The sequence below is a fragment of the Asterias rubens genome, chromosome 12 (assembly GCF_902459465.1).
Source record: "Asterias rubens chromosome 12, eAstRub1.3, whole genome shotgun sequence".
Classification (NCBI taxonomy): Eukaryota; Metazoa; Echinodermata; class Asteroidea; order Forcipulatida; family Asteriidae; genus Asterias; species Asterias rubens.
In genome coordinates, this window is record NC_047073.1 from 6,431,268 (window position 1) to 6,459,042 (window position 27,775).

Sequence of the window (27,775 nt, forward strand, 5' to 3'; positions counted from 1 at the left end):
TTAAGAACTCGGCGCTACTTTTAGTTCCCCTAGTTTAAAAATAGTAAAACAATTAGGAGATTTGTTTTTTTAGTGTTTTGTTATTTGGAGTTGATTTATAATGTACACGGATCTGCTAGACAACTGATTTTATAACACCCCTTACAAGTATTCTGCCTGCTCATTGGTTTAGAGCGCGTCACATGACATATTGCTAGAGACGACGGCCGTGTGATAGTGCGTCGGTTTGCCGTGCGCTAGTCCGAAGACTAGCACACGGCGTGCAGACGTCCGTTGCGTGTACGAGGATGATAAATTAATAGTCTGTAACCATTTAGGATTGCACGACACTATGGTGCAGCACATCAGTAAAAGTTTTTACAATCTGTATTCGCGTCGTCCGTGGATTGTATCATTCAGGTCTGTAACTTAATAATAATAGTACATTATTTAGAAATGTTTGGGGTGTTATAAAACAAATATTGACTGTTTTTACTCGTGCAATGGTTAAAACTATGACTCCCTCGGTGATCCAGGTAGCGCTCTATTTCCCCTCGGCTTCGCCTCGGGAAAAGGCTCCGGGGATCACCTTGGGAGTCATCGTTTTAACCATAGCACTCGAAGCAGTCAAGTTGTATACGAGACAGAGCCGCCGTATATTGTACGGCTCAGATTCTAGACAGTTGAGGGCGCCCTCCATAGGTTGTACATTAAATTACAACGTGCGATTGCATTGTGCTAGTACGTTCAGGTACATCCGTCCGTACACTAGCTGTCAATGGCTCTCTCATGTCAAAGACTCATATTGAAGTGCATAACATAATGCAGAGAAAGTAAAGCAGGATGCAGATAATGTATGCCCATTATTCAAGAGTCTGCCGTCGTCTCAGACATTGTCTTAAGAGTGGAATCTCTTCTCTTGAACATCTTCTTGACTGTTAGTGTTAGATTTACAATTATGATAACAACAGTCTAAAAATCTCAATTTTAAACATCCGGCCCAGTCGGTGCAGCAATGTTTTCTAATTCGGGATATTTTCGTGGACTAAATTGCCCATTTTACTCGAATGGGACTTGTCGACGTCCCTACTGTCATTTTCGACATGTCCGCAATCAAGCAGGTAAGGGCAATTGTTATAAATAATATTATTAGATAGAGTGCTCCCCCATAGAGTAACAATAATAATACATGATAAAACAGGGCCTTTCTATCATTCAAGTCTGGTGTCTACTCTATGGGACTTTGCTTGGACTTGATTTTCAAAGGACAATAAGCTGAATCAACATTTTTAAATCCTTCAGTCACTTGTCAGACTGGATCAACACAAAAAAAAGGGAAAAAAACAAAAAATTACGAGCCCTGCGTTACAGTTGATTTTCTACTAAAGTCGAGTCCTGTTCAGCAGAGGGCTCGAACTTTACAATGGACTGCAGACGTGGGGAGGCTAGTGGATTTTGCAAGGGGCTAGTATTACTAGTAGTAGTAAACAAGTAGTAAACAAGTCTGGTGGTCATTTGTTTTTCAACTTTTTATTAATTTTGTTCGTAAAACCAAAAAGATAGACAGAAAATAAACTGTATTTATCTCCCTTTCTATAAATTTACATATATTGTGTAGGACGACCGACTTTTATGCGCCGTGCAAATTTGACTTTAGTGCACTGCCTGAACCCTGTTTATTTTTTATCTGTATAATCGATAATGGTATTTTCCCCAATTTTAAGCCAAAATAGCCCAATATCTTGTGTAATAATTTTTAATCCCTGTTTTTTCCTTCTTGTGTGACTTCAGTTTCCTGGGGTCGATTTCACAAAGAGTTAGGACTAGTCCTAAGAGACATCAAAAAAGTATAGCTAGTCCTAAGTTAGGACTCGTAACTCGTCCTAACTCGAGATAAGACTAGTCCTAACTCTTTGTGAAATCCACCCCAGGTCTTGTAAAAAATGTTCCATTCGTGTAAACACTCTGGGATCAGGACCTGTGGTCTTGTGGATTTTGTCCCCAAATTCCAGCCCAGTGAAGCTAGATTGTTATCCTTACAAAATTGGAGTTCAACACTGCATACTAGAAGGATGCGGTTAATCAAATTAAGTCCTGTCATTTAGCTACAGGCACAGGGGGTACAGAACTTGGAAGTTCATTTTAGAAAACTTCGATTGCCTTTTCAAAATGGTGCCTGTTAGAACGTGGTAAAGTCAATTATAAAACACCATAAATTTAGGGAACTTTGAGGATGTTTATTTTGTAATAGGATTTGAGGCATTGCATGGTGAGGTATCAATTTATATTTGGTTTGCGGCAAAACCATGTGTGTATCTACTTGCCAGGTACAGTTTGTTCTTAGAGAACTGTCTTTCTTTATTCTACTACCGCGGAATAGATTTATCAGATGTTTGGGAGACTTCTCAGTTCTGAAAAGAACTGTCCTGCTTTTTTACTACTACCCGGGCGGAAGGTATAGAAAATTGGCTGGGTCTACTACCGTGGAGTCAGTTCTTGAACTGATCTCAAGGTTTCGACTAGCTTGTTCTAGTTTCATTTAAAATAACTTTTTAAATTATTTACATTACAGAGACAGAGAAGCTACAGTCAACCAAGCCTAAAGGAAATATTGATGGTGTATATCCTCAAACAGCTGATGTCAGCAAGTATATGCTTAATGCAAGTCCTCCATCATCCTCTCCTGTCCCACAAGAACTCGCAGCTAAGAAACAACCTGTGCAGTATGTACCCACTCCAATTGCAGAGATCGCTTTGGCTCGAAGAAGACACAAGATGGCTGCCAAAGCATCCAAGAGAGGCCATGCCAAAAATGCAGCTCCCATGTATGTTCCTACACCACTCTCTCAGATCAGTTCTTCAGCAGGAACAGATTCAAACTCTCAGAAAACACAAGTTAGAAGAAACAAAGGTGCTACCTATTATTCAACAAAAACATCAGAAACTAATGCAATAACGGAGAAGTACACCCTTAACCAGGACCATCCTGTCAATAACGATGAATACGATCCCTTTGGAAACAACTTGTATACAAACAGCAATCCTGAAAAGTCTGTACGGAGTGACTTGTCTTCTCCATCGAGTAAATACTCTCTTGATGAAGCTTGTTCAAAGAGTAACACTGATCTTGTGTACGATCCTCTTGATAACAGTGCATGTAATCCCAATGGAGTTAAAGATGAACATGGAGACAGTTGTGCTTCTGGGGAGGAAACTGAAGAATCTAACAGCACCACTTCTGCAAATGACACAGCAGCAATGCCTAGTGACGAGGAGGATGGTTTATACAGTTTCGACAATCCTGAGAATGTTGATTCTGCCGATGGTGCCGATGAATATGAGCCAATGCTTGGTGGTGAAGACATTGGATCTCTTCACGCAAACTACACTCCGACTACAAAGTATTCTGTTGATTCCGTCCCGCCAAACCCCACCAATGATTTGGAGTATGATCCCTTTTCAAATTTCACAGCAAAGGAACATTTGAAGAAAAGCAACCTTCCAAAGAAAAGGAAAAAGTTCCCAGAAACAAATGATTGTGACCAATCATCGGACAGTGATGCTTTGATGATAATTGAAGAGCAAGAAATCCACTCATCATCAACAGATGAGGAATCAAAACGCAAGAAGTTAAAACATGGAGATGTTGAGCAAGAAGACGAGGAATGCACTGAGGAGGAAACTGACAAACTGTGGCTGAGTAATGTACAGCCAAAGCATTTCCTTCAAGATGTGAATTTTCACCCACCGTCTGACAATGATGTACCCTTCACTCCAAGTTACAGTTACAGCCCTTCAGATTACCGTCCAGATGATCACCTCAATACCTCATTGGAAGATGAATGGAATCCCACCAAGTACTTAACGGAACTGTCTGCAAATCCTTCCATCACTAAAGGGAGCAGTCAATTGAAAAACAAATTAAAAAAACACAATGATGCCAAACAACAACCCGAAGTGAGAAAAAAGACCCCTGAAAAAAGAAAACTCAAAGATGGGACAGGAAAGAATGAATCCAGCTCAAAACCCAAGTCAAAGATTAAAAATAAGAATACAACCAAACCAAATTTGAATTCATCCAAATCCAAGGACTTGACCTCCAAATCCAAGGACTTGACCTCCAAATCCAAGGAAACGCAAAATGCTACTCCAGCAAACACAAAGCACTCTGACACAAATGAAAGTAAAATCAACGACGATAAATGTAACGAAAAGGACTCACCAGAAGAAAAACCAAGAATGAAAGTGTCCTCAGAACTGCTGTCAAGTTTTTTCAATAAAATATGCGAAAAGAAACAACAAAAAGCAAAGCCATTAAGTGGCAATAACCAGCAAGGCAAATGTAAAACTACACAATCTTTGAATGAATGCGGTGATAACGGTTTAATTACTGCAAGAAATCCAAGCTGTCAAGATGATGATGTCATTCTCATAAGCTCTAGCCCTTCTGATAATGATCAACCTAATAAAGGAAATGTAACTAAGAAAGCTCGTTCAACACATGACGATAAAGGAAAGTTACTCCAAACAAAGAAGCCTGCCAAGATATGTAACCGAAAGTCCTCCAATATAATTCTGTTTGGAGAAGACAGTGATAGTGATAACACTGATGAACAACTGGCAAGACATGGAGAGGAAAAGAAGATGGTTTTATTCAGTGACTGCTACTCAAGTTCAGATACAAACAGCAGCACTCGGTTCACTAGTTATAGGCCTACTGACGATCCAAAACGCTCTACAACTTTGTCCAAAAGAGACACTAATGGCTTCACAGCTGACAAATCATCACACACATCACTGCCAAAGAGTGTTAAAAGAAAAACCGGTCCCAAAAGCAGGACTGTTCCTCAACATGGGGTTGAAAAACCCAAGGAAAGTAAGCATTTGCCACATAATCACAAAACAAACAAACAAACAGACAAGAAATCCGGTAAAGTTCCAGAGATCCATCAAATCAAGAGTGATGAAAAAACAAGATTGAAGAAGAAAATATCCCACAGTCCTGGGAAGGTGTTGAGGGCTGTCATGATGAGTGATAGTAGTGATAATAGTGATAATGATAATGCCATGAATAACCCCGATGATGACTTCACACTAATCAGTGACAGCGACAATAACGACCTTGATGCAACCTTCTCAGAGTCCGATACTTTTGAAGAGTGTCTGAAAATTTTCAAGGAGGAACCTTTAAAACAACCCAACAAAGTGCAAGAGAAAGTGAAAGAGGTAAGCTGAAATAAAATAATGGCAAAGATTGCTTTGATCTCGAAGGGGTTACTCAAAATAATTGTTACCATAAAATTTAATTGGTAACAAGTTATGGGGAGCTGTTGATAGAATAAAACATTGTGAGCAACGGCTCCCTCTGAAGTTTTTGAGATAGATGTAACTCTCACTAAAATATTTGAATTGAATTTGAGAAGCTGAGGTCTCGAATTCGAGCGAAAGCACGCAACTTGTGCGGCAAGGGTATTTTTTCTTCAATTATTTTCTAGCAACTTTGAAGACCAATTCAGTTCAAATTTTCACAGGTTTGTAATTTTATTCATAATTATGTTGAGATGTCTTTGACAAGTACCAAAGGTGTCCAGTGTAGGTTTCCTCATTTGGGGTTTTCCCCCAATATCTGAAACTAAACATTTCTTCATAATCTCCTATTCACCCTGTTAGTAATGTTTGCACTGGTGGATGTTTACCCCCAATTTTTTTTAAAGTTGTCTGTTTTTTGTTGCTGCTTGCAGCCACAAGAGTGTAAGAAAGAGGACTTGGTTATGTCTACTTCAAAGCAAAGAGTCGCTCATGTATCCATATTTGATGTGGTATGTATGTAATCTATAAATAATTGCTGTTTTTATGATCAGGTTTTTTAGATTGAAAAATAGGGAGACCACTAACATTAGGGCTGAATGTCTAACTGGCAGAGTGCCAACACATAAATATGAGGTTTGCATGTTCAGATTCTGCTCTAGTCAATTTTTCTTTCTTTATTTATTTAATTTATTTCCTTTATTTAGCCAGGGTGAGCCTAATCAGTACAAACAAACTGGATTCCATTTGGGCCCTGCATAATAGAGTTTGAACATAAAACAAATCATTCATTCAAGGTTATAAAGACCTAATCTTTGTCCAACCTAAAGTTGGTTAATTTCTTGTTATGACTATTTTCTTGATTTTACTTGAGGTGTGTACATTATGAGCTTTTATTTTTTTTTTTTTTTTTTTTTTTTGGGGGGGGGGGGGGGGTAGCTGAAAGCCTGGAATCTCTTTTTCATTTTTTTTGGTTCCATAACCAGCCTTCCAGTGTGTGAAGAAGATGCGTTGAACTAACTTACACGTCTATTTTGATTGAGAAGTGTGTGTGAAGTATATCTCTTGCTTTTAATTGTAAGTCTTGAATTCAAGATTTGTTCAGTTTAACTGATTGTCAATTACATGTTTTACTTTAACAGTCCAAACACAAGAGGTTCACTCCAAGGCCCAAGGTACGACCCAGTCCATTACAAGTATGTCACAACCGCTACATGCAGGCCCAGCAACACCTTGAAGAAAAGCAAAACACCCTGAAAGCCACATCTCCCGAAGTAAAAGTTGCAACAAATCAAACTAGTTCCTCTAGCTCTAAAAAGCGTGTAGCCCACGTTCCACCGTTACAGATACGGCAGACTCCTCCTAATAAATCAGCTACGGTTAGACCCTTCAACACACCAGTCATGGGAATCAATGCTAAGATTCAACAGAAGTATTCCATTGGACATAGTGCATCTTATCCTACTGGACATCCAAGCAAGACAGTGGCAATATCAGCACCAAAAGGAGAGAGACGACTTGCCCATTTACCACAGAAGGTGAGCATTATTTGTGATGTCATTATCAAAATATCTTTATCATCATATTACATGTCTCATGTCTCCCCCTTGTCTACCCCCTCCCCTCCCCTTGCTTTGTTCTTTATTAATTGTTTACCCCTTGCTTTTTTCTGTGTACCTTCTGACTCTCTCTCTCTCTCTCTCTCTCTCTCTATTTATGTATTTCAATTTGAGTGCTCATGTTACACTTACATGATTACATAAAGACTCTGCTTGTTGCATTATGGATTTATTCTTAGCTTAGGCTTATAGGCCTAAATATTTGTTTTTAGTAATTGTACATTTGTATTATGTTATTGTTTGTATTAGCGCAATACGCACTTTTGTGGATTAGTGCACTTCATAATCAATATTTATTATTTACACACCAGTAAATGCTCATACCATATCTTAAACACAAAAGTAAATATGCAAGAATGATACAAGGAATAGCTCACTCTTGTCTGTATTATCCAATGTTACTGCCTACTGTGTAATAGAATATGTGACAAGTGTTTTCCCAATTAATTCATTGTTATTAATATTTATTTAATTTTTGGGCCCATTGCGAATTAAGATGAGCATGTACATTAACTTAAAAACAATGTCACATCAGAAGGTATAGCTGGAAAAAAAATGTCTTCTCAATCTGGTTTAAAGAAAAATATACATAACAAACATATTGACATTGTACACAAATGAATGATGAACAGAAATTAAGAACACTAATTAAAGGCAGTGGACACTATTGGTAATTACTCAAAAAATTATTGGCATAAAACCTTTCTTGGTGACGAGTAATGGGGAGAAGTTGATGGTATAAAACATTGTGAGAAAGGGCTCCCTCTGAAGTGCCATAGTTTTCTAAAAGGAAGTAATTTTCCACGAATTTGATTTCGAGACCTCAGATTTAGAACTTGAGGTCTCGAAATCAACCATCTAAACGCACACAACTTTGTGTGAGATGGGTTATTTTTCTTTCATTATTATCTCGCAACTTTGATGACCAATTGAGCTCAAATTTTCACAGGTTTGTTATTTTATGCATATGTTGAGATACACCAACTGTGAAGTCTAGTCTTTGACAATTACCAATACATTGTAATAGTGTCCACTGCCTTTAATGTTAAGAACATCATAGAAGAATTTTTAATTTTTTTTTTGTAAACTTTTAAATTAAATGCCAAAGCAGACGTGAAATAAAGCGGCTGAAGTGAAATAATATTATTAGAAATCTAAAATGAACTTGTGAATTATGCAGCAGACACTTGTTGCAGGAAAAATGCCTATAGAAACACTAAAATAAAACCCCATTATTATAATTTATATTAAAAAATTAACATTCAATTCCTTACTTTGACAAATAATTTTTTGTCTGAAATAAGCATACTATGCATTAAATTCTCACTATTTATATCAGAAATCAATAACAAAATAATTTTGACACATGGTCTGTTAAAACTGGCATTATTTGAACTATAGAGGGCGCTGTCCAACTTTAACAGTTCTGACCGTCTAGTCTTGTACCTAGTGGGCATTTCAATGTGGTGCACATTTCTGTTGTGTTGTGTGTAGTGTTCATTCATCAGTAGTGACGTGAGTGAGACTATGAGCGTTTTCGAATCGAAGGCTCAGGCTTGAGGCTTGAGGCTTGGGATTTTCAGGCTCCGGCTCAGTGAGGCTCAGGCTTCACAATAAACAACATGGCGACGAAATTGTTTCGAACACTTCGGCTTCACGGACGGCGGGATTAGGCTTCATGTGGCCCTCGTGGTGGATCATGGGGGAAATAATAATGCACGAGAACAAACGTGCGTCGTCTGCTTTTTGTGTGTGAGGCATTTATTTAATGATTGTATAACAAAACAAAAAATAACACCACCACAAAACACATAATCATACCATTTGTATTGTAACAAACGCATATTTGCTCATATTTGCTTTCTGATGGTTTAATATTGTAAAAATACCTCAATAACTTAGAGCAGCCCACTTTTTAGCTTCACTTGATTGTAAAATGACTTATTTTAGTGAAAGCCAACAAATGATGGTTGTTTTCATCAACAACGAAACGGACCAAAAATGTTCTGAAAACATAGCTTTATTTTGTTGTAATATATGTCAACAACATGCCTTGCATTGAAACTGGAAAGCAGGGAAATTTCGAAAGGTATGTTCTGTTATTTGAAAACTATAGTATTCTTTTAGAATAAAAATAACATTACTCTGACTATCAAGTAAAAACTGCATACAAGCTATACTGCACTACAATGAAAACTTTATTTTATCATAAATTGAGTTACTTTTAAACAAAAGAAGTATCAATTTACAGCAATTGATTGTTTAAATAACTTTTTTTAAGATTACAAAGACGGTGCTAATAAATAATTGTTTGTGTTCTCCCATGAGGCTGGGAAAATGTTAGGTTACTTAACAACTTTTAAGTTCATTGCAATTATGATGATCTCCACTTTAAAGTCAAGAAACATGATTATTTCGTCAACTGTTAGGTTAGTATTTCGGAATTGTCAAGTTTTTTCTAATTGTATTTTTCAGCTGTAGAATAGTTGCTAGCAAAAAATTGCAAATAAGGACAGGTCAGCTTGCTTTATGTTACTTTACAGAGTTAGAATTGAGCTTTATATCTTTATCGACACTGGTGAAGTTTCTTCTGCTTAATCACCAGTGATGTTTCCTCTACTGATGACTAAGCCTGAGCGACTAGTGTGACAGACAAGTGTCGAAGTGGAGACTATTGATTGCCTTGTCGAGTTACAAATACCATTTTTCAACTACTCACGTTACTCGACGTGCTACCATGACTACTACAAAAACAGTCACGACTAGGAAACTTTCTAGGACGATAGGTGGCAGCAGACTTACCGGGTAAAGCCATGTTCGCAGAATTATGTGCAAGCTCATAACTACGTAAACAATGGAAGTTTACCCGGTAAGTCTGCTGCCACCTAGCGTTGGAAAGTCTCCCATTGTGTCGCTCTTGCCTATTCCCTACAACTTCAATCCTTTTAGCACAAATTTTACTTGATTGGGCCTGCGGCAAAGAATTTGCCGCAATGTATCTTAGGAGTTTAAAATAGTCACAACTAGTGTCAAAGTCGTGACTACAATGTTTTTGACACTAGATGAGTAGTAAACTTCACTTGTTGCCCAGGCCTACTGGTGACATCTTATATTGTTCTGAAATGAACTAACAGGTCTTTCGCTTTGATGCGGAACTGGCTAGCACATGTTACGCTTCTCACATTGATGCTTTTCTGCAGATCCTTGTAACTGAAATGAGAAGAAGATACAATCTTATGAGTATGATCAAATAGTCAATGCTTGAGTAGGATCAAATAATCAATGCTTGAGTATAATAAAATAATCAATGCTTGAGTACATGTATGATCAAATAATCAATGCAGCCCTCAACATTATAAATTGCAAAATTATAGCATTATCATACCATTTGGGTGATCATTGTACAATGTATCTAAACAAAATTTATTTTTAGCTCTTGGGATTTAATGTTGGTTTAGAGAGTTTACTTTCTATTACCCCCCCCCCCCCCTTAGATATAAAAAACAAAGGTTAACATTCAAGAGGGGATTGACTTGGAAGTCTCTCGAACTCCAGATCACCACTGATTATCGGAAACATCTCAAAAGGATGTCGGGTTAGCCTTGCTAAGCCTTGCTAAGGCAGTCAAATTGTCACTCCGAAAAAACGCAACTACCGTATACATTGTACACTGAGCGTAAAATTAACCACATCCGGCACATCGCACGACACGACGCCCCCGTACACAGCCTCCGCATGCGGTTAGTGGTACGAGTGCGGATTACTTCAGCAATGTGACAGTGTATACGGGTGGGTCGTGCGGTGTGATTACTACGCACAGTGTATACGGGTGGGTTTAGACCGTCGTCTTTTTCTGAGTGAATAATACCACAGCCTTGATATTTATAGTATTCATTTTGGTTTTAACCCATAAACACCGATGTGGTGTTTGCACTATATACTCAATACTTACCGGAGTAAAAACCAAACTGAATACTCGTAACCTGGTGCAATTTTAATATCATTTGCAGTTCCGGCTGCTAAAATTTAGGATTCAAACTGCCTCAGCTACTGGGCAAACTCGGTGGTCTAGTTTAGCATGAAACTGCTCTAGAATTGCAAAGTTTGTGGGTTCGAATCCCACCTGAGTAATTTGCCTGTGATTTTTGTTTTCACAAAACTCAGGTAAGTACTGAGTATACAGTGCTTATATAACACACATTGGTGTATATGGGTAAAAACCAATTTTGGGATTCATACCGTACCTGACAGATATGGGCAGTGTTCAAGTATCCTTTTGCCCCTATTAGACTTGAACCTCGGCCGGGTGGTTTTCCTCACACCAAAGTCACTCTTCCAAATCTACATTGTACAATGAAAGTTAATACAAGTAAGAATGTTGATGAATGCCAGTCCTCTTCTACAAAAAAGTTGGAATCCTTAGTCCACAAGCAAAAGGTGTTTTTCTAGCAAAGTCCCCCCCCCATCTCAACACCCAACCCATACTTATATAGCCTCTGCTTAATAAGTTGATGCAGGTGTACATGTATCATCATTCATTCATTCATGGCTAATATTTAAATTTATGTAATCATGTAACCTTTTTTTTTTAGTTGCCAAGAAATGTATTTCCCTTCAGAAAACTCAAATAAATTACTACCCGGTACATCAGTCAGAAGTAAACAATATGAAATATTATTATTAAAAAAGTAGGCCTACAACAAAAACATTCTTGAAAAAAAGGAACAAAGCGAAATATTATTCATAAGTAACAAGAGTGTTCAATGTAATGTTTATATAAAATAATCGGTTCAGCTTAAACGAAACCGCAAGATTTATAACTAATAATATCACTATCCAGCTCTCGGCCTTGGGATTATAAAAAATAATAAACAACTGTCGTTTTTAATCAGCAGACAAGGAATTTTAATTTTCTGCCAACGAAAAATAAACCATAACCAAGTTAAGAAGACAGGCCCTACTTTCACAAATATTATCCTGTCAAATAATTCCCGCATGTAGCTTATCTTCATCAGTAAATGTTGAGAATAAAACCAAAAGACAATTTTCACGAATTAGATGCAGCACTAAGTTTATGGGCACACGTCATGTTTAACGCGAAGTAAATTATCATACAAATTTACATTATATATCAAAACTTACCTTAATATCATTGATGCAAATTGTTCGCCTTCTCATGGGTGATATATCAGGTGAAGACTGTTGTTATTAATAGTAAAACACAATCAAAAGAGCCAAATTTGTCAATTTTATTGAACGGTAACCGAGGATTTTAATGGCTGCCGCAAGAAAAAGATTTATCATCACGAATCTGACGTCATGAAGCCTGGCGAAGCCACCTCTTGAGGAGGCTTCGCCTGGCGCTGTTTTCAGCCAAAATCGAAGCCTCAAATTCGAAGCCCGATCCGGAGCCTCCGATTCGTACGCGGCTTCAAAATGGCTGCATCAGTCTGAAGCCCAAGCCTGAGCCTGAGCCTTCGATTCGAAAACGCTCTATGTCACTGTACATGTAGATGGTTGATCCAGTTAACATTTTTACCAGCATTTCCTTTGAAAGAAATGGCAAAACCTAAAAGTAAGAGCAAAACCACTTCAACTAAAAGAAAAACAAAAGCCAAGTCAAAGACTAAACAGACCAGAAAAAGAAAGACAAAAAGTAGAGCCAAATCCAAGAGAGTAAAGACAGATGTTGGCGGGTCCAGTGGGACTGGGAGTGGTGGGACGAAACGAAAAGCAACATCAAGCCCATCTGCCTCACCTGCTAAACAGCCTCGAATCGTACTGGTCTTTGCAGAAACTGTGAGTAGTTTAGAGTAGTTTAGTGTAGGAGTAGATATAATGCACAATCTCCAATTTCATCAACTTCGTCACTCAACCAAAATCTACGGCAACAGTTTTTTTCCGGCCACCATCAAGGACTGGAACGCCTTACCCGGTAGTGTGATTTCCAGCAACTCATTAGTTAGATATCTTCAAAGACGCTCTCGCCAAGCACTTCAAAAATTAAGCCATCCCATCCACACAATGCGCAAAGCTGGTGTGATGTGTCTTTAGAATTTTTTTTTGCCGGCTCAACAATACAGGTACAGATACAGATAATAATACATGTGTTTTATCTTTTCGTAACCTTTAAGAATACATTCTTATTTATTTATTTGGCAATTTCATATAATATACAAATTAATTTGAATAGGATATTGATTGCTTTATAAATTTTTTATTTACATCTTAGTTTTATTTTTACGACACCTACAATTTATTGCCCAGTGGTCTCACTCATGCATTTAACATGTCGGTGTCCCCATGTTTTATACTTACCGGTACCGTTGTTCTTGTACAGTGTATATGTTTTCTTATGTCATTGTCTTCATAGGGAAGGGGAACAAAAAGCATTTGCTTCTCCTTTTTCCTACATGAAATAAAATAAAGGGACACGTTGCCTTGGATCAGACGAATTGGTCTATAAAAAGCGCTTGTAACTGTTTGTTAGTTCGCAAAGTGAAAGGAAAACCATGCAATTTCGAGGCATGTTAGTGTAGATCATTGTATTCTACTTTTACAACATCTTTCTAGCCATATATATATGTATTTTACAACAAACGATTTGTATTGACCAACTCGTCCGATCCAAGGCAACGTGTCACTTTAATGTCACATTATTATCTATTTTTTGTTCAATAACTAGAGCAAGTCATCATTTGTACTTAAGATAATTGCAATTCACACGACAGAAACTTAAAGGCAGTGGACACTATTACAATGTAGTTATTGTCAAAGACCAGTCTTCACAGTTGGTGTATCTCAACATATGCATAAAATAACAAACCTGTGAAAATTCGAGCTCAATCGGTCATCGAACTTGGGAGATAATAATGAAAGAAAAAAAACACCCTTGTCACACGAAGTTGCGTGAGTTTAGATGGTTGATTTCGTGACCTCAAGTTCTAAATCTGAGGTCTCGAAATCAAATTCGTGGAAAATTACTTCTTTCTCGAAAACTATGGCACTTCAGAAGGAGCCGTTTCTCACAATGTTTTATACCATCAACCTCTCCCCATTACTCGTCACCACAAAAGGTTTTATGCTAATAATTATTTTGAGTAATTAGGTGTTCGTGCATTTCAGCACGAACACCTATTGTTTTTGTTCCGTTTTTTTTTCTTCTCCATCTTCTTCTTCTTCACCGTCAACTCTTCTCTACAGCATAACTCAAGATTCAAGCCAAACTGAACCTTGAAACTCATCAGACAATTGAACCTCAATACGAAGACGGCACAGTTTTCATTACGTCATGATGACGTCATTAGGTGTCAAATTACAAGGTTTTTAAAGTTGAAAAGGGACCATTTTCGTTTTGCTGTATCTCAACGAATATGAAAGCTATGATGTTCAAAGTTTTCGCATCTGATAGACCAAGGCTGGGGCAACATTTGAAAAGTTAACGCCAAAATCGTACGACCTTAGCATCCGGGTGATTACCCTGGGTCGAAGTTCACCTTCGTTTTTTTTTCGTCAAAAAACAACTTTCGAGCTTTTCTACGGAATAACTCAAGATTGAGATTGAATGGAATGTTAAAACTCAACAGATAGTTGAACCTCAGTATCAAGACAACACATACTTAATTACGTCATTATGACGTCATCGGGAATTGAATTACGTTAGATCAAAGTTTAATATTTGTAAAAATCATAACTCAAAAACTATGATTCGGATTTTGACAATCTACACATCATCGGATAGATCATTAAAAGTTGGACAAATGCTTCACAGAACACGTAAAATATTTTTAATACTTCCTAGTGCAAAACGAAAGTTGAAAATTTCATAAAATCTTATCGTATTCATGTTTTTAAAACTACTGATCATTTCAACGTAATTTTTGTTTCAGATTGTAAAACAGCAATCCCGCTCAATCTTTTGCACAGAAATAAAAAAATTTGGACCTTTACATCAGTCGAAAAGGGACGTCAAAGCACCTGTTGACCCACGCGTTTACCCCATTTTGATCAACAACGCATGCTATGTACGCTATGTAGTGCAAGCGCAGAGTTTTTTGGGGGAATTCCCAAAAGTGCTCTCTTTAGTCCAGCGAAAGAGGGCGCTGTAACGTTTTTAGTAACATCGAGCGCTGAGTGAATCGCGGTGAATCGCAATAGTTGAGTAATAATGAACAATGTCTCGCACCAAAACTACAAGTAGGAATACATTTGCATTGATGTTATAAGATACATTATACACCTTCAGATAGTCCATCACATAATTATAAAATGTTTACAAGTCATACATCAGCTGAAAGGTTTTAATGAACTAGTCAGGATCTACACAAATGAAATCAGTTTAAACTTGGCTTCTTGTTCAAACCAGAGGTTGAAAATAATTGGTCAAAGAAAAATAATTTCACAACCACACATTTGATTTTTTATATATTTATACGTCATTGGGTAGGTATGTAACAACTTAAGAAACGATACACAACATTGACTATTAAACCTTGACCTCCAGTTAAACAGGAAGATGCAGTTAATTATTTGAAAAAATATTACTCCAGAACCAGAAATTAGTTGTTTATTATCTGAACATCGTCAGATAAGGCTTTGAAAAACATTACTAACGCTATAATTTGTGACCTGAAAATTGTCTTCCGGTTCAAACCGGATGTTTAAATTTTATATTATTTGAAAAAAATCATAATATCTGAACCATACATTGGATTTTTTCAATCTATGCATCATCTGAAAGGTCTTAATAGACTTATCACGTGCTATACAATATGCGACCCTGTTTGACCTTGACTTCCAGTTAAAGTTGGAAATTGATATATAATGTTTGAAAAATAAAAAAATCCTAAACCACATGATTTGATTTTTATCATCTATACGTCAAAAGAAAGAACTCAAAAGACATCACCAACGCTACCAAGTGTGACCTCATTTGACAGTACCTTCCGGTTCAAAACGGAAGTTAAAACTTTATATTTGAAAAAATCATAACTTCTAAACCAAATATTGGATTTTTACAACCCATCCATCATTTAAAAGTTCTTAATAAACTTATCACGCGCTACATAAAAAGTAACCCCTATTTGACCTTTTATCCGATGCAAACCGGAAGTTGGTGTTTAATTTGTAAAAAAATCATAACTCCTTAACCAGTCATTGGATTGATGAGGTAAAATGTTGTCACCAATTCATTCACTCACTCACCACGAACACCTTGTTTTTGTAGTAAACAAAAACTGTACATGTACCTCTAGTTACCAATAGTGTCCACTGCCTTTAACTGGGGTCCCTCGTGCTTGATTTTAGCATTTTTGTGAAATGTGGCAATGTTTGAAAATATTTTGTAAGAGGACTTAAACAGTACAAACAATTGTTGTCCTTGAGGAACATTTTGTGAAAATTTCAGCCATTCTACAACTTAGCAAGGGACCCTTGCTAAAGTGATCTCGTGTGATTAAAAGGGGGGTACTAGTGTATGTGTAACTGAGCAGTATTTTCACACTTTGTATTGATTGATGTTGACATGAAATAAATGTATCTGAAATAACAATTGATTTTTGTGGTGGAACAAACAATTGACTAGAGTGGGATTCGAACCAACAACTTTTGGGTTAACATGCAGGCGCTCTACAAACTGGGCTATCTAGCCCTCTGTTGGCGACATCCCCCTATTTTGTTAATTTATTTGTTTGGGGTTGCCCGTCAGAAGCCACACAACAACCGTTAACTGCCGTGTAGCCAGGGATCACACCTAAATTACAATACAACTTGGGAAGCAGCAGCCAGAGGGTCACCTTGAGGGGATGCAACTTTTTGAAATGAGAATTGTATTATCTTTATTGAATAAGGTGAACCCCCGGCCCATCATACCACCAGACAAAGCAGGCAAGGTTCCATGTAACATCAGACAACGCTATCTGAATCTGTTCATTGATGAGTATCTTAAGACTACACAGACAGAGCAGGAGGCCTTCCAGCAGGTAACTCAACCTCATTGCCATCAATGCATAAACCATTACTCCCAAACTTAGGTCTTGAAAGGGTACTTCATGAGGAAAATACACATTTCTACACATTATGGTACTTTTTGCAACTTGAAACAAGTTTTAACACAGATTTATATTAAATTTGCACTGTTTGAGGAATAGGAAGCTTATCTTAAAATATTACTTGCTGTGTGATGAGGTGCTGAAGTTTTTGTGAAATTGATAGTTGCGACTATGACGCTAGTCGCACTAGTCCCCCAGGCCTAATGCAGATCATATACTTAATCATGGTGCGTTCATGCTTTCTCCAGAAGACGATCAGTTCAGAGCATACTGATCAAAACGTCAAGTTGAAACCAACGGTACTTTTCAGAACCACCCCAACTCATTTAGAGATAGTCATTACATGGTGTTACCGCAAACCTTTCCATATCGTATTTTCACCATGCAAAGTTTCAAATCCTACTCATATTGGTAATGTGGTGTGGTTTGATGTTCAGGGTTTGAAGGAAGAGAAGTCTGTATACGAGAGAGCATCCTCAAGAAACATTTATCTGAATCTATCAGTCAACACATTGAAGAGATTACGTAGTGCACAGACGACGGATACACCAGATAAAGTCACATCACCAACTAGCAAAGGAAGTATTTCACATGAAGCTGTTATTGGTGGTAAGGCAGCCACTCAACACACATTCACTCTAAATCGCTCTCATCAATCCACTGCTCAACTGCCAAAATATGAAGGTAAGTCAAACATGATACTCTACTGAGATTTCTGTGAGATTTCCTCTTTTAAGATTATTTTCTCTTTTGGGGTTTTGGTTTTCCTCCTCTGTAGGTTTGGAGTAAAACCAGAAGAATAGGTCATTAGAACACCTCTCTTATGCCATGACTGTCTCTTCTACAACTTTCACTTGGAGTTTGAAGACTGATGATGTCAAATTTAATTAATCGCGATTATATCGAATATCGCGATATATTGTCGGCGATATATCGTGAATAAAATAAATCGATATCGCCCAAGCTTAACTTGTTGTTACTTGGCGAAAATCCTTGGAAGCCTGCGACAGGTCTCTATCCAGAGATCAATATCTATTATTCTTCATCTCGGTGTTGTAAAGTATAATTGTGTAATAATCAGAATGACTAAAGCTCAAATGGTTATTAATCAGAAAATGACGCTCACTACTGAGTTATTAGTATGTTTGTTGTTAAAAAGAAAGCTTTACTAGTCTGACAGGCTAATATTTGTATGAGATTCTGAAGACAAAATTCTGCTACATAACGTGGGCTCAGAATTGATAGCTTTCAATAACCTCTCTTTCTGTATAAATGTATCTAAAGCACCTTGAGTACCTTGGCACTATTATAAGACTTTGATACTATTATAACTGGGGCTCAGAATTGATAGCTTTCAATAACCTCTCTTTCTGTATAAATGTATCTAAAGCACCTTGAGTACCTTGGCACTATTATAAGACTTTGATACTATTATAACTGGGGCTCAGAATTGATAGCTTTCAATAACCTCTCTTTCTGTATAAATGTATCTAAAGCACCTTGAGTACCTTGGCACTATTATAAGACTTTGATACTATTATAACTGGGGCTCAGAATTCATAGCTTTCAATAACCTCTCTTTCTGTATAAATGTATCTAAAGCACCTTGAGTACCTTGGCACTATTATAAGACTTTGATACTATTATTTAATGACTGAAGTTGTTTGTGTGTTTGTTGTTAAAATATCCACATAACATTGAATTGATTGAACCTTTATTGTTCTAACAGGCACATATTTATATGAGATTCTCAAGACGTATTTAATGACTGAAGATCAACTAGTTGACAATGGCTATCCCCGACCTTCTGAGACACCAGGTCTTGCTGTCATCAAAGTCGACGACTCAAAGAAATCCACTGGAAATCAACGTAGGTTGCTAAGGCCTTGTCTGATGTGGTTACTATGGCTAAATTACTGCATCATCATTTTGTAAACTCAATTCCATTTTAGTTTTGCCCCACAAAAAGAAATTCTGGAATATTTTTATCCGCTCCCCCCCCCCCCCATTTTATTTTTTGTTACATTTTGTTTTTGGAATGATCAAATTTTAAAAGAAATGGAGATGGATTTCACAAAGAGTTCAGACTAGTCTTATCTCGAGTTAGGACGAGAACTATGGACTAGCATTAAATGTTTTTTAATATCTGCTAGGACTAGTCCTAACTCTTTGTGAAATCGACCCCTGTATTGTTATATAACCATTGTATAATAAGTTCTTATTCTCCCTATTGCAGCAAACCAATATGTATGCTGTCGATGTGGTAAGACATTTCTGCGTCGCTCCGATGGCCACTACATCACCAGAGAAAACTGCATCTTCCACTGGGGCAAATTTTGGCATAATAAGGGTAAGTAAAGGTTTCTATGATTTGAGGCATTGCATGCTGAGGTATCAATATTTATTTGGTTTGCGGTAGCACTGTGTGTATCTTTCTGCCAAGTAGAGTTTCTTATTTTAGAAATATTCTACTACCGCGGAGTAGATATTTTCAGATTTGTCGAGAGACTTCTCAGTTCTGAAAAGAACTGTCCTGCTTTTTAACTACTATCTGGGCCGAAGGTAGAAAATTTGCATGTTGGCTTGCATGTTAATTACACTCGATATTATCTTTGACATTTCTATACATTTTATTACTGTTGAATTAAGTGGCATCCATCTTTTCATTATTATACACATTTTTATTTGTTTTCAACTGTATGCTTAATTGTCATTCATAAATACCTAAGACAGTTTATCCATTCTGATTGGTCGAGAGGGCATCACGAGGGGTTGTTCGAACGGATGATATAACACCCGTAAATATTGTTATAACATGGGCGTGACACGCGACCTTGCACCTGCACTTATAAGACAGTTTCTTCATTCCTATTGGTCGAGGGCAATGGCTGAAACAGTTGTGCCACATCACGCGATACGCGCGACGCGCACATCATCTCCTTATAAGGAGTTGTTTACACGAGGATCTTACCATTTCATAGCTGGAGGAGTGTTGTGTTGAAAGAAATCATTGAACAATTAAAAATTTTGCATTTATTTTACCTTTTGACCAAAACATGTTGATGTTTTTTGACCGAAAAGGTATTTATGATTGGGAATCAAAGTGTATTGAATCGGTTTTCAGCTAGTGGTTTAAACCCGCCGAGGCCTGGTTCTTGATAATTTACCTCGACTTCGTCTCGGCAAAATTATCAAGTCCAGGCCGCGGCGCGGGTTTAAACCACTAGTTGAAAACCTCTTCACCACACATTGATTCCCTTATTGTCAGCATGAAAAATAAATATGCATTGAGTTGAACTAAATCAAATGTGGGCTTTCTGTCATATTTTAATTGGTATAAAATTGGTTCATTTCTCCAGCTATCGATCCATGTACACTTTTTTGATAACCTGATAGAAAATGGATAATAAAGCACAATAATAATAGGCGTTGTCGAATAGCCCCTTTGTTGCTATGCAAGTGGCCATCTTGTATTGCAGGCCATATGCGCATCAAAAAGCGTACATCAATGCAGTACTCAACGCCCCCGGTTGGATTTCTATGGGACACGATGGCACACGTTTGCATAGTCGCACACACACACACCTGCTTACAGACGCCATGTTTTACGGCAGGTAGTTAAATGGTGACATCATATTATTTGATAATAAGTTGAATTGATTAATATATCTGTTTGTAGTTGGAGGGACTTTAGAAGGACGGTTTACATGCTGTTCTGGTGACTCTAGTGCCAAAGGATGCAGTGTTTCTAAGGTAAACTACAACTCTATTTCTACAATATTATGTCCTTTAAAGCCATTGGACACTTTCGGTAAACAGTATTGTCCAAAGGCCAACACTTCGTGTATCACAACTTATATATAAAAACACAAACCTGTTAAAATATAGGCTCAATCGGTCATCGGAGTCGGGAGAAAATAACGGGAAAACCAACCCTTGTTTCAGCATGTTTCGCCGTGTCTTGACGTGTGTTTAATATAATCCGTAATTCTCGTTGTCGAGAATTGATAATTGTTTTAATGTTTTCTCGAAAAGTAAAGCATTTCATGGAATAATATTTCAAGAGAAGTCTTTCACCATTAACTTCTGTAAACCCTGTAAGTTATTTGTAAATTTGTGAACCTTTTTTTTTTTTTCCTGTGCCGAAAGTGTATAATGGCTTTAATGGGCATGATTATAATAACAAATAACAATACTCGCAGGGTATGTGGAGCTACGATTTGAAGTATGAGACCTATTCCTTTAAAGCATCATGTAATGGTTGATGTGGCGCAACATCCAGCTTATCAAACCAGGAACACCGGGTCAAACCCCTTCTCTTTTTGATAAGTGCACTGGGTTCTTTTACGTGTGTTACACAACACACGGGACCAACCTCTTTACTTCCCATCCGAAGGATGAAGCAATGGTCATGTGTCATGCTTAAGGACACAAGTGTCATGGCTGGGACTCGAACCCGCACTCTGCTAAACAGACAGAAAAGTTATATTCCTATACATCGATAAACAACTTCACTTTTGATCAAAAACAAAGTTTTTCACAATTCTTGTTTTATTTTGATTTGTTTTTTTTTTCTTCTTTTGAGCTGCAACATTCAAAACATTGGCAGATAATTTTTAATATATGAAAATAACTGTATTATTTAATAAGTATAATAAATTTGACGAAAGCCTTTGTATGTGTTTGTTTGTTTTTCAGTATCATGTAACTGATGATAAGACAAATAATTTAACTGGTTTCATGAGAACTGTAGCTAAGTCCCCACCAGCCAATGGCAATCCAGGGCTATATGCTATGGACTGTGAAATGGTAAGTAGTTATATTGTTTTGTTTAACATCATCAATTGCGTGAACTATATTTTGACAACATGGGGCTTATGTCTTTTTAATCCAATATGTTAAATAGATTTTCTGTAATTTACTCTTTTTAAAGTGTTGCTATCTGCCTGTTTCGTTTCTTGTCAATTGAGACTGACCATTTATACTGTTATCATTGTTAGTGGACGCTTGTAATTTGCGTAAGCATTCTTAAAGGAACGTTACAGAATTGGTAAGAAAAAAAAATCGTGATGATTATAGATTTACATAAAACTCACACGGTCTAATGATGATGATAGTAGAAAACATCCCCTTAAATATTTCTGTCTAAAATGTCATATTTGATGAGAAATGAATAAACCAATTTAGCGTTTGGAGTTTATCACTCAGTGAGGATTTTATTCATTTTTGTTTGGGCATCAATGCAATGCAAAATTTGTAATCTACTTGTTACTTTTGATACTTATGGTGCTTTTTAAATTTGTGCGAGCAATGTAATTTCGTTGACTTTGAGATTAGTAAAGTTGTCTAATTACTTTTAATGATCTTTGCAGTGTTACACAGTGAAAGGTCTGGAGTTAACAAGAGTAACTGTGGTTGATGATAAACTTAATTGTGTATATGACACATTGGTCAAACCAAATGCTGAAATAGTAGACTACAACACAAGGTAAGTTCTCCTGTGTCATGCCTTATGTACGTCTGTCCTTTTGTCTGATGTATGTCTGTTTGTTCTGTTTTGTTTGTCTGTCTGGCTGGGTTTTTTTTCTATTTGAATTAGCCTTTTTGAGGTATGCCGGACGTGATAGGAGTGTACTGTTTGGTTTGGGTGTATATACACACAAATTTACCCAAACCCAATAGTGTTGGAGCATTCCGTCCGCCATATCACAAAAAGGGTTACTGAGTTGAATTGAATTTAATTGAATTTAATTGAAATTGAATTGATTCCAGAACCAGAAATGTAGCAATGTGCTGAATAAGAGTGGTATGCGGTAATGATTTAAGCTTTAATGATTGATACGGGGCCTTCAGTGCTAGCAACTCTGCATATAAGCTTTTTTTTTTCCAGACCTATATCAGATCCTATAAGAGACCTGTGAAAGAGTACTAACAATGTCTAAAAGAAGAACAAACATTAGTTCAGAGTATGATTTTAAGAAATACATTGAATCTAAATGACAAGATGTCCTGTTTTTGGTGTTGTTTTTATGCTTGTCCTTTTCCCTTTCCTTTTTGTATTCCCTTAGCCTTTTTTACACCCATGTTTATTTCCCATTCCTCCCCTTTCTCATTCTCTATATATCCGGAGGAAATGATTTTCATGCTGCCATGACAAATAAAATTGAATTGAATTGAATTAAAGATGAATGAGTTCTGAACATGTCAGCAGTCATTCTATTCGCTAAGATTGTAGCGCTAATCACTTCAGTAACCCAATAAGGTCTCTCAATAATGTTAGAAATCAATCATTTAGATTTTCATATCCTCATCATTCTATAACTCCTGCCTCTTAATAATGTTTTCAATAAAACAAACAATTTTTATACTTAATAGGGGGGACCATTTCAACAAAATTGTCTCACTTGCCAATATTTTAGTTTTTTATTTAGTTATTTATTTATTAAATTTTTCTTAGATGGGTAGGATTAATTCTTTGCCTGTTGGGGGGTTATTTTGCATTTTAATCCATTCAGCATTTTAACTTTTCAGCATTTTTCTAATGTTGTCTAGTGTTAATCACATTTTTTGGGGCTTAAAGTCACCTGGAAATAAAATAATAAAATAATTAGTAATTTTTTGTAACGATTTATATGTTTAAAAAAATAAATAAAGTTGTTTGGGGGATGACTCCGCCTACCCCTTTTGTGTTGTCAATCGAGGCAGACTTTGCTTCGATCGAATATTGGACACACGTACGTGCAAGTAAATTCAAGTCCTAGTCCTGAGTTTGTACATTCGAAAAAAGTTTTTTCTTGCATTTTTGCGGCAATGTCGACCAGCTGTATTGCTGCAGCAAAACAACTAAAGATTGGGTCAGTTTGCAAAGTGGTTCGGTCCGACGTCTTTTCCAGGGCTGTGCAGCAAACACTTCACATAGCACATTTTGACATGAAGAGAAAAGTTCTTTTCTAAACCATGACGCCATCCCAACAATTTTTCCAGCTATTGGGAAGTCGGGGAAGGAACATGAAAGAGGTGATGAACCTAAAGGAGCATTTGCTAACGTGAAACAAATCTGGTATTTTTTTCAACTTTGAGGGCATGTTTTTAGCTTGTGCCAAGCATCACTATCTTGTGTTGGCACTGCATGCGATTCACCGTGCTCGGTAATCTGAGTGGACCGTCCACACAGCAGCCATACAGAGCATGCAGTCTGCTCCGTGACCGTAGTACTGTACGTAGGCATCATACTGATCAGGTATCCAGGCGTAGTGTACGGGGCCAGACTACACATTTTCTCTTCTTGAAATATCGCGCCTCGATTGACGTCACGAACAGCGCCCTCTCGGGTTGGGCCTACTTTTAAATTTGTAAATAAAATGGGAACTATTTTTTTTAGAATCTTAGTTTACTGTTTATTCATATTCCACCGATCAAAACACACATCTTAATGAAAAAAAGCTTTTTTTTGACAAAATACCACTTCCAGGTGAGTTTAATGTAAATCAATATAGATGTGTAAAAGTGTAATATATTTTTGTTGATTTGGCCAGAGATATTAGTAATTGGTAAACCTTTGGGTAATTTTTTCTAATTCCGGCCATCAGGAGGCTATATCCCTGGCTTTTGTTGTGTTAATGTTTATATTTTGTATGTGTTTTAATGCCAAGCAATTAACAATAACAACTGACATTTGTTTTACAGATTTAGTGGAATAACAGAAGATGATTTGAAAGATGTGACTACAACTCTGCAAGACGTACAAGCAGTTTTGCTTAGTATGTGTAGCAGTCAGAGTATTATAATTGGGCATAGCTTGGAGAGTGATTTACTTTCCCTCAAGGTAACATTTCTCTATCAATATACATCTAGTACAACAACACTGCTATATACTGTATCAAATAACCCCCTTTGTTGCTGTGAAAGTTGCCATCTTATAGGGCAGGCCGTATGCACGTCTACTTGCGAACATCATTGAAGCAGGTGTTCATGGGACTGCTTACCAAAGAATTCTGTGTTTACGGCACCCTGTAAAGCACATACTTCTAGTGGCTGTGGCAGTGTGTAAGACTTCACACTGAGCAGTGCCATACCATTGATATTGATTGGTTAGAGAGTAGAAGGGTTGACTGTGTACCAGTAGATGCATTCACCAAATGATATCATAACGCAGGCTGGCATACTTTATTATTCAACACCTCTGTAGATGATATTAAATGGTAAAGACAGTTGGAGGGTTGACCGTTGATTCATTCACCACATGAAATCATTACAGACTTTATAATAATAATAATAATAATAATAATAATAATAATAATAAACAATGCTTATAAAGCGCCTTACATCCATGACTGGACCCCAAGGCGCTGTACACATTCAAAATAGCTGCAAATAAGAGCAAAAATAATCAAAGAGCATAAACGTTTTCTAAAAATATAAACCACAAAAATGGACCAGCCAATAGTTAAAACCACAAACCGCGAAATTTAAAAAGTTATGGAAAAGCACTACTATAAAAAGATTAGTTAAACTTACAATACTTTCAAAAGGTGTCCATAGGAAATACACTTACAAGCAATCCCGCAAAGAGGCAGGACAAGTCCCTTACAAGCAATCCCGCAAAGAGGCAGGACCAGTCCCTTTAACACTAGTCCCAAATAGGAAATACACTTACAAGCAATCCCGCAAAGAGGCAGGACCAGTCCCTTACAAGCAATCCCGCAAAGAGGCAGGACCAGTCCCTTACAAGCAATCTTGCAAAGAGGCAGGACCAGTCCCTTACAAGCAATCCCGCAAAGAGGCAGGACCAGTCCCTTTAACACTAGTCCCAAATAGGAAATACACTTACAAGCAATCCCGCAAAGAGGCAGGACCAGTCCCTTACAAGCAATCCCGCAAAGAGGCAGGACAAGTCCCTTACAAGCAATCCCGCAAAGAGGCAGGACCAGTCCCTTTAACACTAGTCCCAAATAGGAAATACACTTACAAGCAATCCCGCAAAGAGGCAGGACCAGTCCCTTACAAGCAATCCCGCAAAGAGGCAGGACCAGTCCCTTACAAGCAATCCCGCAAAGAGGCAGGACCAGTCCCTTACAAGCAATCCCGCAAAGAGGCAGGACCAGTCCCTTTAACACTAGTCCCAAGAGATATTAAAACGTCTGGCCAGTCTCAAAATTAAGACGAGTAACTTGTATAGTTTATCTATCGTTCAAATCAATTATATTGAATGGTCAGACAGTAGGAGGTTTACACCACTGTAGATGATATTAAATGATCATACAGTAGGAGGGTTAATGTTCTTATGGAGAACAAGTTGCTGATAAATCTACTGATATTGATTTATTCCATAGATGATTCATAGTCAAGTCATAGACACAGCTGTGCTGTTCCCACATAGACGAGGTTTACCTTTCAAGAGAGCATTACGCACTCTAATGGCTGAATGTCTCAACAGAATCATCCAGAATGATGGTAAGTTCTTCAATCTTGCTTAATGAGCTTGTGAGGGCGCTCTCAATAGTATTTTTATCACTACTGGGGATATCTTCGATTCATCCTGCACAGTTTTAATCTGCATTCTGTCACTTTTGTTGCGCCATAATTTAACATGTGTGTAAGTTGCTTTAGAGGTAATGTCTTGTTGTCCTTGATGGGTATGATGTCTGTGGTAGTATTAGTGTTCCGGTCTGCAAGATTTTTTTGGGGGAAACCATGAGTGTATGGGGCAAACAGTGAGTGCATAATGGTAAATTAACAATCAGTGGTGAAGCACCATCAATAATCCATTAAGAAAGGTCATATTTACTGTATGATTGAACACTTTAAATATATCACAACTCTCCAACTGGTCACCAACCCATGGGAAGTAATGATGAGGGTGTCCTAGGACAACAAGGAATAATGTAATCCAGAGGGACCTCTCCAGACTTGGCACTGGGTCGTCTGTGGAGGAGGCAGATGTGGCAGCTTAAGACCGGTCTATTTGGAAGCGTTTCACAAGTCGTGCAGTCGGTGCAGAAATGCATGATGCTAACTGGTGATAATGATGATGATGATGACAGTGTATGTGGGCTTTTCTTTTCAGTTGGTGGACATGACAGTAAAGAAGATGCTGCAAGCTGCATGGAACTCATGATCTGGAAAGCCAAGCAAGATGCAAAGAAAAGGAGTAAATAGATCCATTACTAAACAGTGACTTGGTATTGGGTGTTGCATCTATGGTCTACCATGACTCTAAGACCACAGTGATGTCCCCCTCTATGATTACCCAGTTCTCCGAAACAATTTGATTTTAACATGTGAAATACTGCCCCTGTAGACCAATCAGATGCACACTGGGTGCGCAAGTGTTCAGCACCGCGCGCCATTTGCTTAAATGCCTAGATTGTGCACAGAAAGACACCGGAGTTGTTAATTTTCAATAGAGGGCGCTACCATTTTCCCCCCGTCAGATTGGTCCTCATTAGTTGTTACTTGAGAGCTCTTCTTCATGTCTTTTTGATTAGCAAATAATCCCAGATTTGAGTTTAACATATACTACTTGGTTTTGGCATGGAGCATCTCATGTACAAGTCATTTATAACCAAACCCCCCATGAGTATTATGGACAATATTTGCACAGGGTCTCCTCAAACTGGGAGCAGAGTGGAGTGACTTTGATATAGATGAGAACCAAGTTGATGTCAGTAATGCGACTATTAAGCAGTGTCTCCCTTACAAGGGGAGACTTTTAGGCGGTCCTTCTTCACAGTAGTGAGCATGCTCAGACCTATGCGCGCAATACTGAGCATGCGCGCGCATTCTCAGAGCCGCCAAAAAAGGAACGATATGTCTGCTGCC

The 27,775-nt window shown here is 37.6% G+C and overlaps 1 protein-coding gene and 1 long non-coding RNA gene across 2 annotated transcripts; one reads left to right on the forward strand and one right to left on the reverse strand.

Moving 5' to 3' along the window:
- Positions 1-713: 713 nt before the first annotated feature.
- On the forward strand, positions 714-27,124 carry LOC117297430 (RNA exonuclease 1 homolog). Its single transcript, XM_033780465.1, has 14 exons — positions 714-1,100; positions 2,552-5,205; positions 5,721-5,798; positions 6,429-6,824; positions 16,754-16,885; positions 17,392-17,638; positions 18,684-18,824; positions 19,191-19,304; positions 20,634-20,707; positions 21,653-21,763; positions 22,327-22,442; positions 24,641-24,779; positions 26,287-26,407; positions 27,021-27,124. Exons 1-14 carry the CDS (start codon positions 995-997, stop codon positions 27,110-27,112), a joined length of 4,521 nt encoding a protein of 1,506 aa, XP_033636356.1. The 5' UTR covers positions 714-994; the 3' UTR covers positions 27,113-27,124.
- On the reverse strand, positions 8,910-12,281 carry LOC117297431. Its single transcript, XR_004519883.1, has 3 exons — positions 12,048-12,281; positions 11,150-11,246; positions 8,910-10,115 (listed from the first exon to the last, which is right to left on the reverse strand). It is a non-coding gene; the product is annotated as an uncharacterized LOC117297431 (long non-coding RNA).
- Positions 27,125-27,775: the final 651 nt, after the last annotated feature.

Coding starts and splice junctions, on each gene's coding strand:
- LOC117297430 (XM_033780465.1), top strand. CDS start 995: ATGTTTTCTAATTCGGGATATTTTCGTGGACTAAATTGCCCATTTTAC. Junction 5,206..5,720: donor TGCAAGAGAAAGTGAAAGAG/GTAAGCTGAAAT, acceptor TGCTGCTTGCAG/CCACAAGAGTGTAAGAAAGA. Junction 20,708..21,652: donor AAGGATGCAGTGTTTCTAAG/GTAAACTACAAC, acceptor TTTGTTTTTCAG/TATCATGTAACTGATGATAA.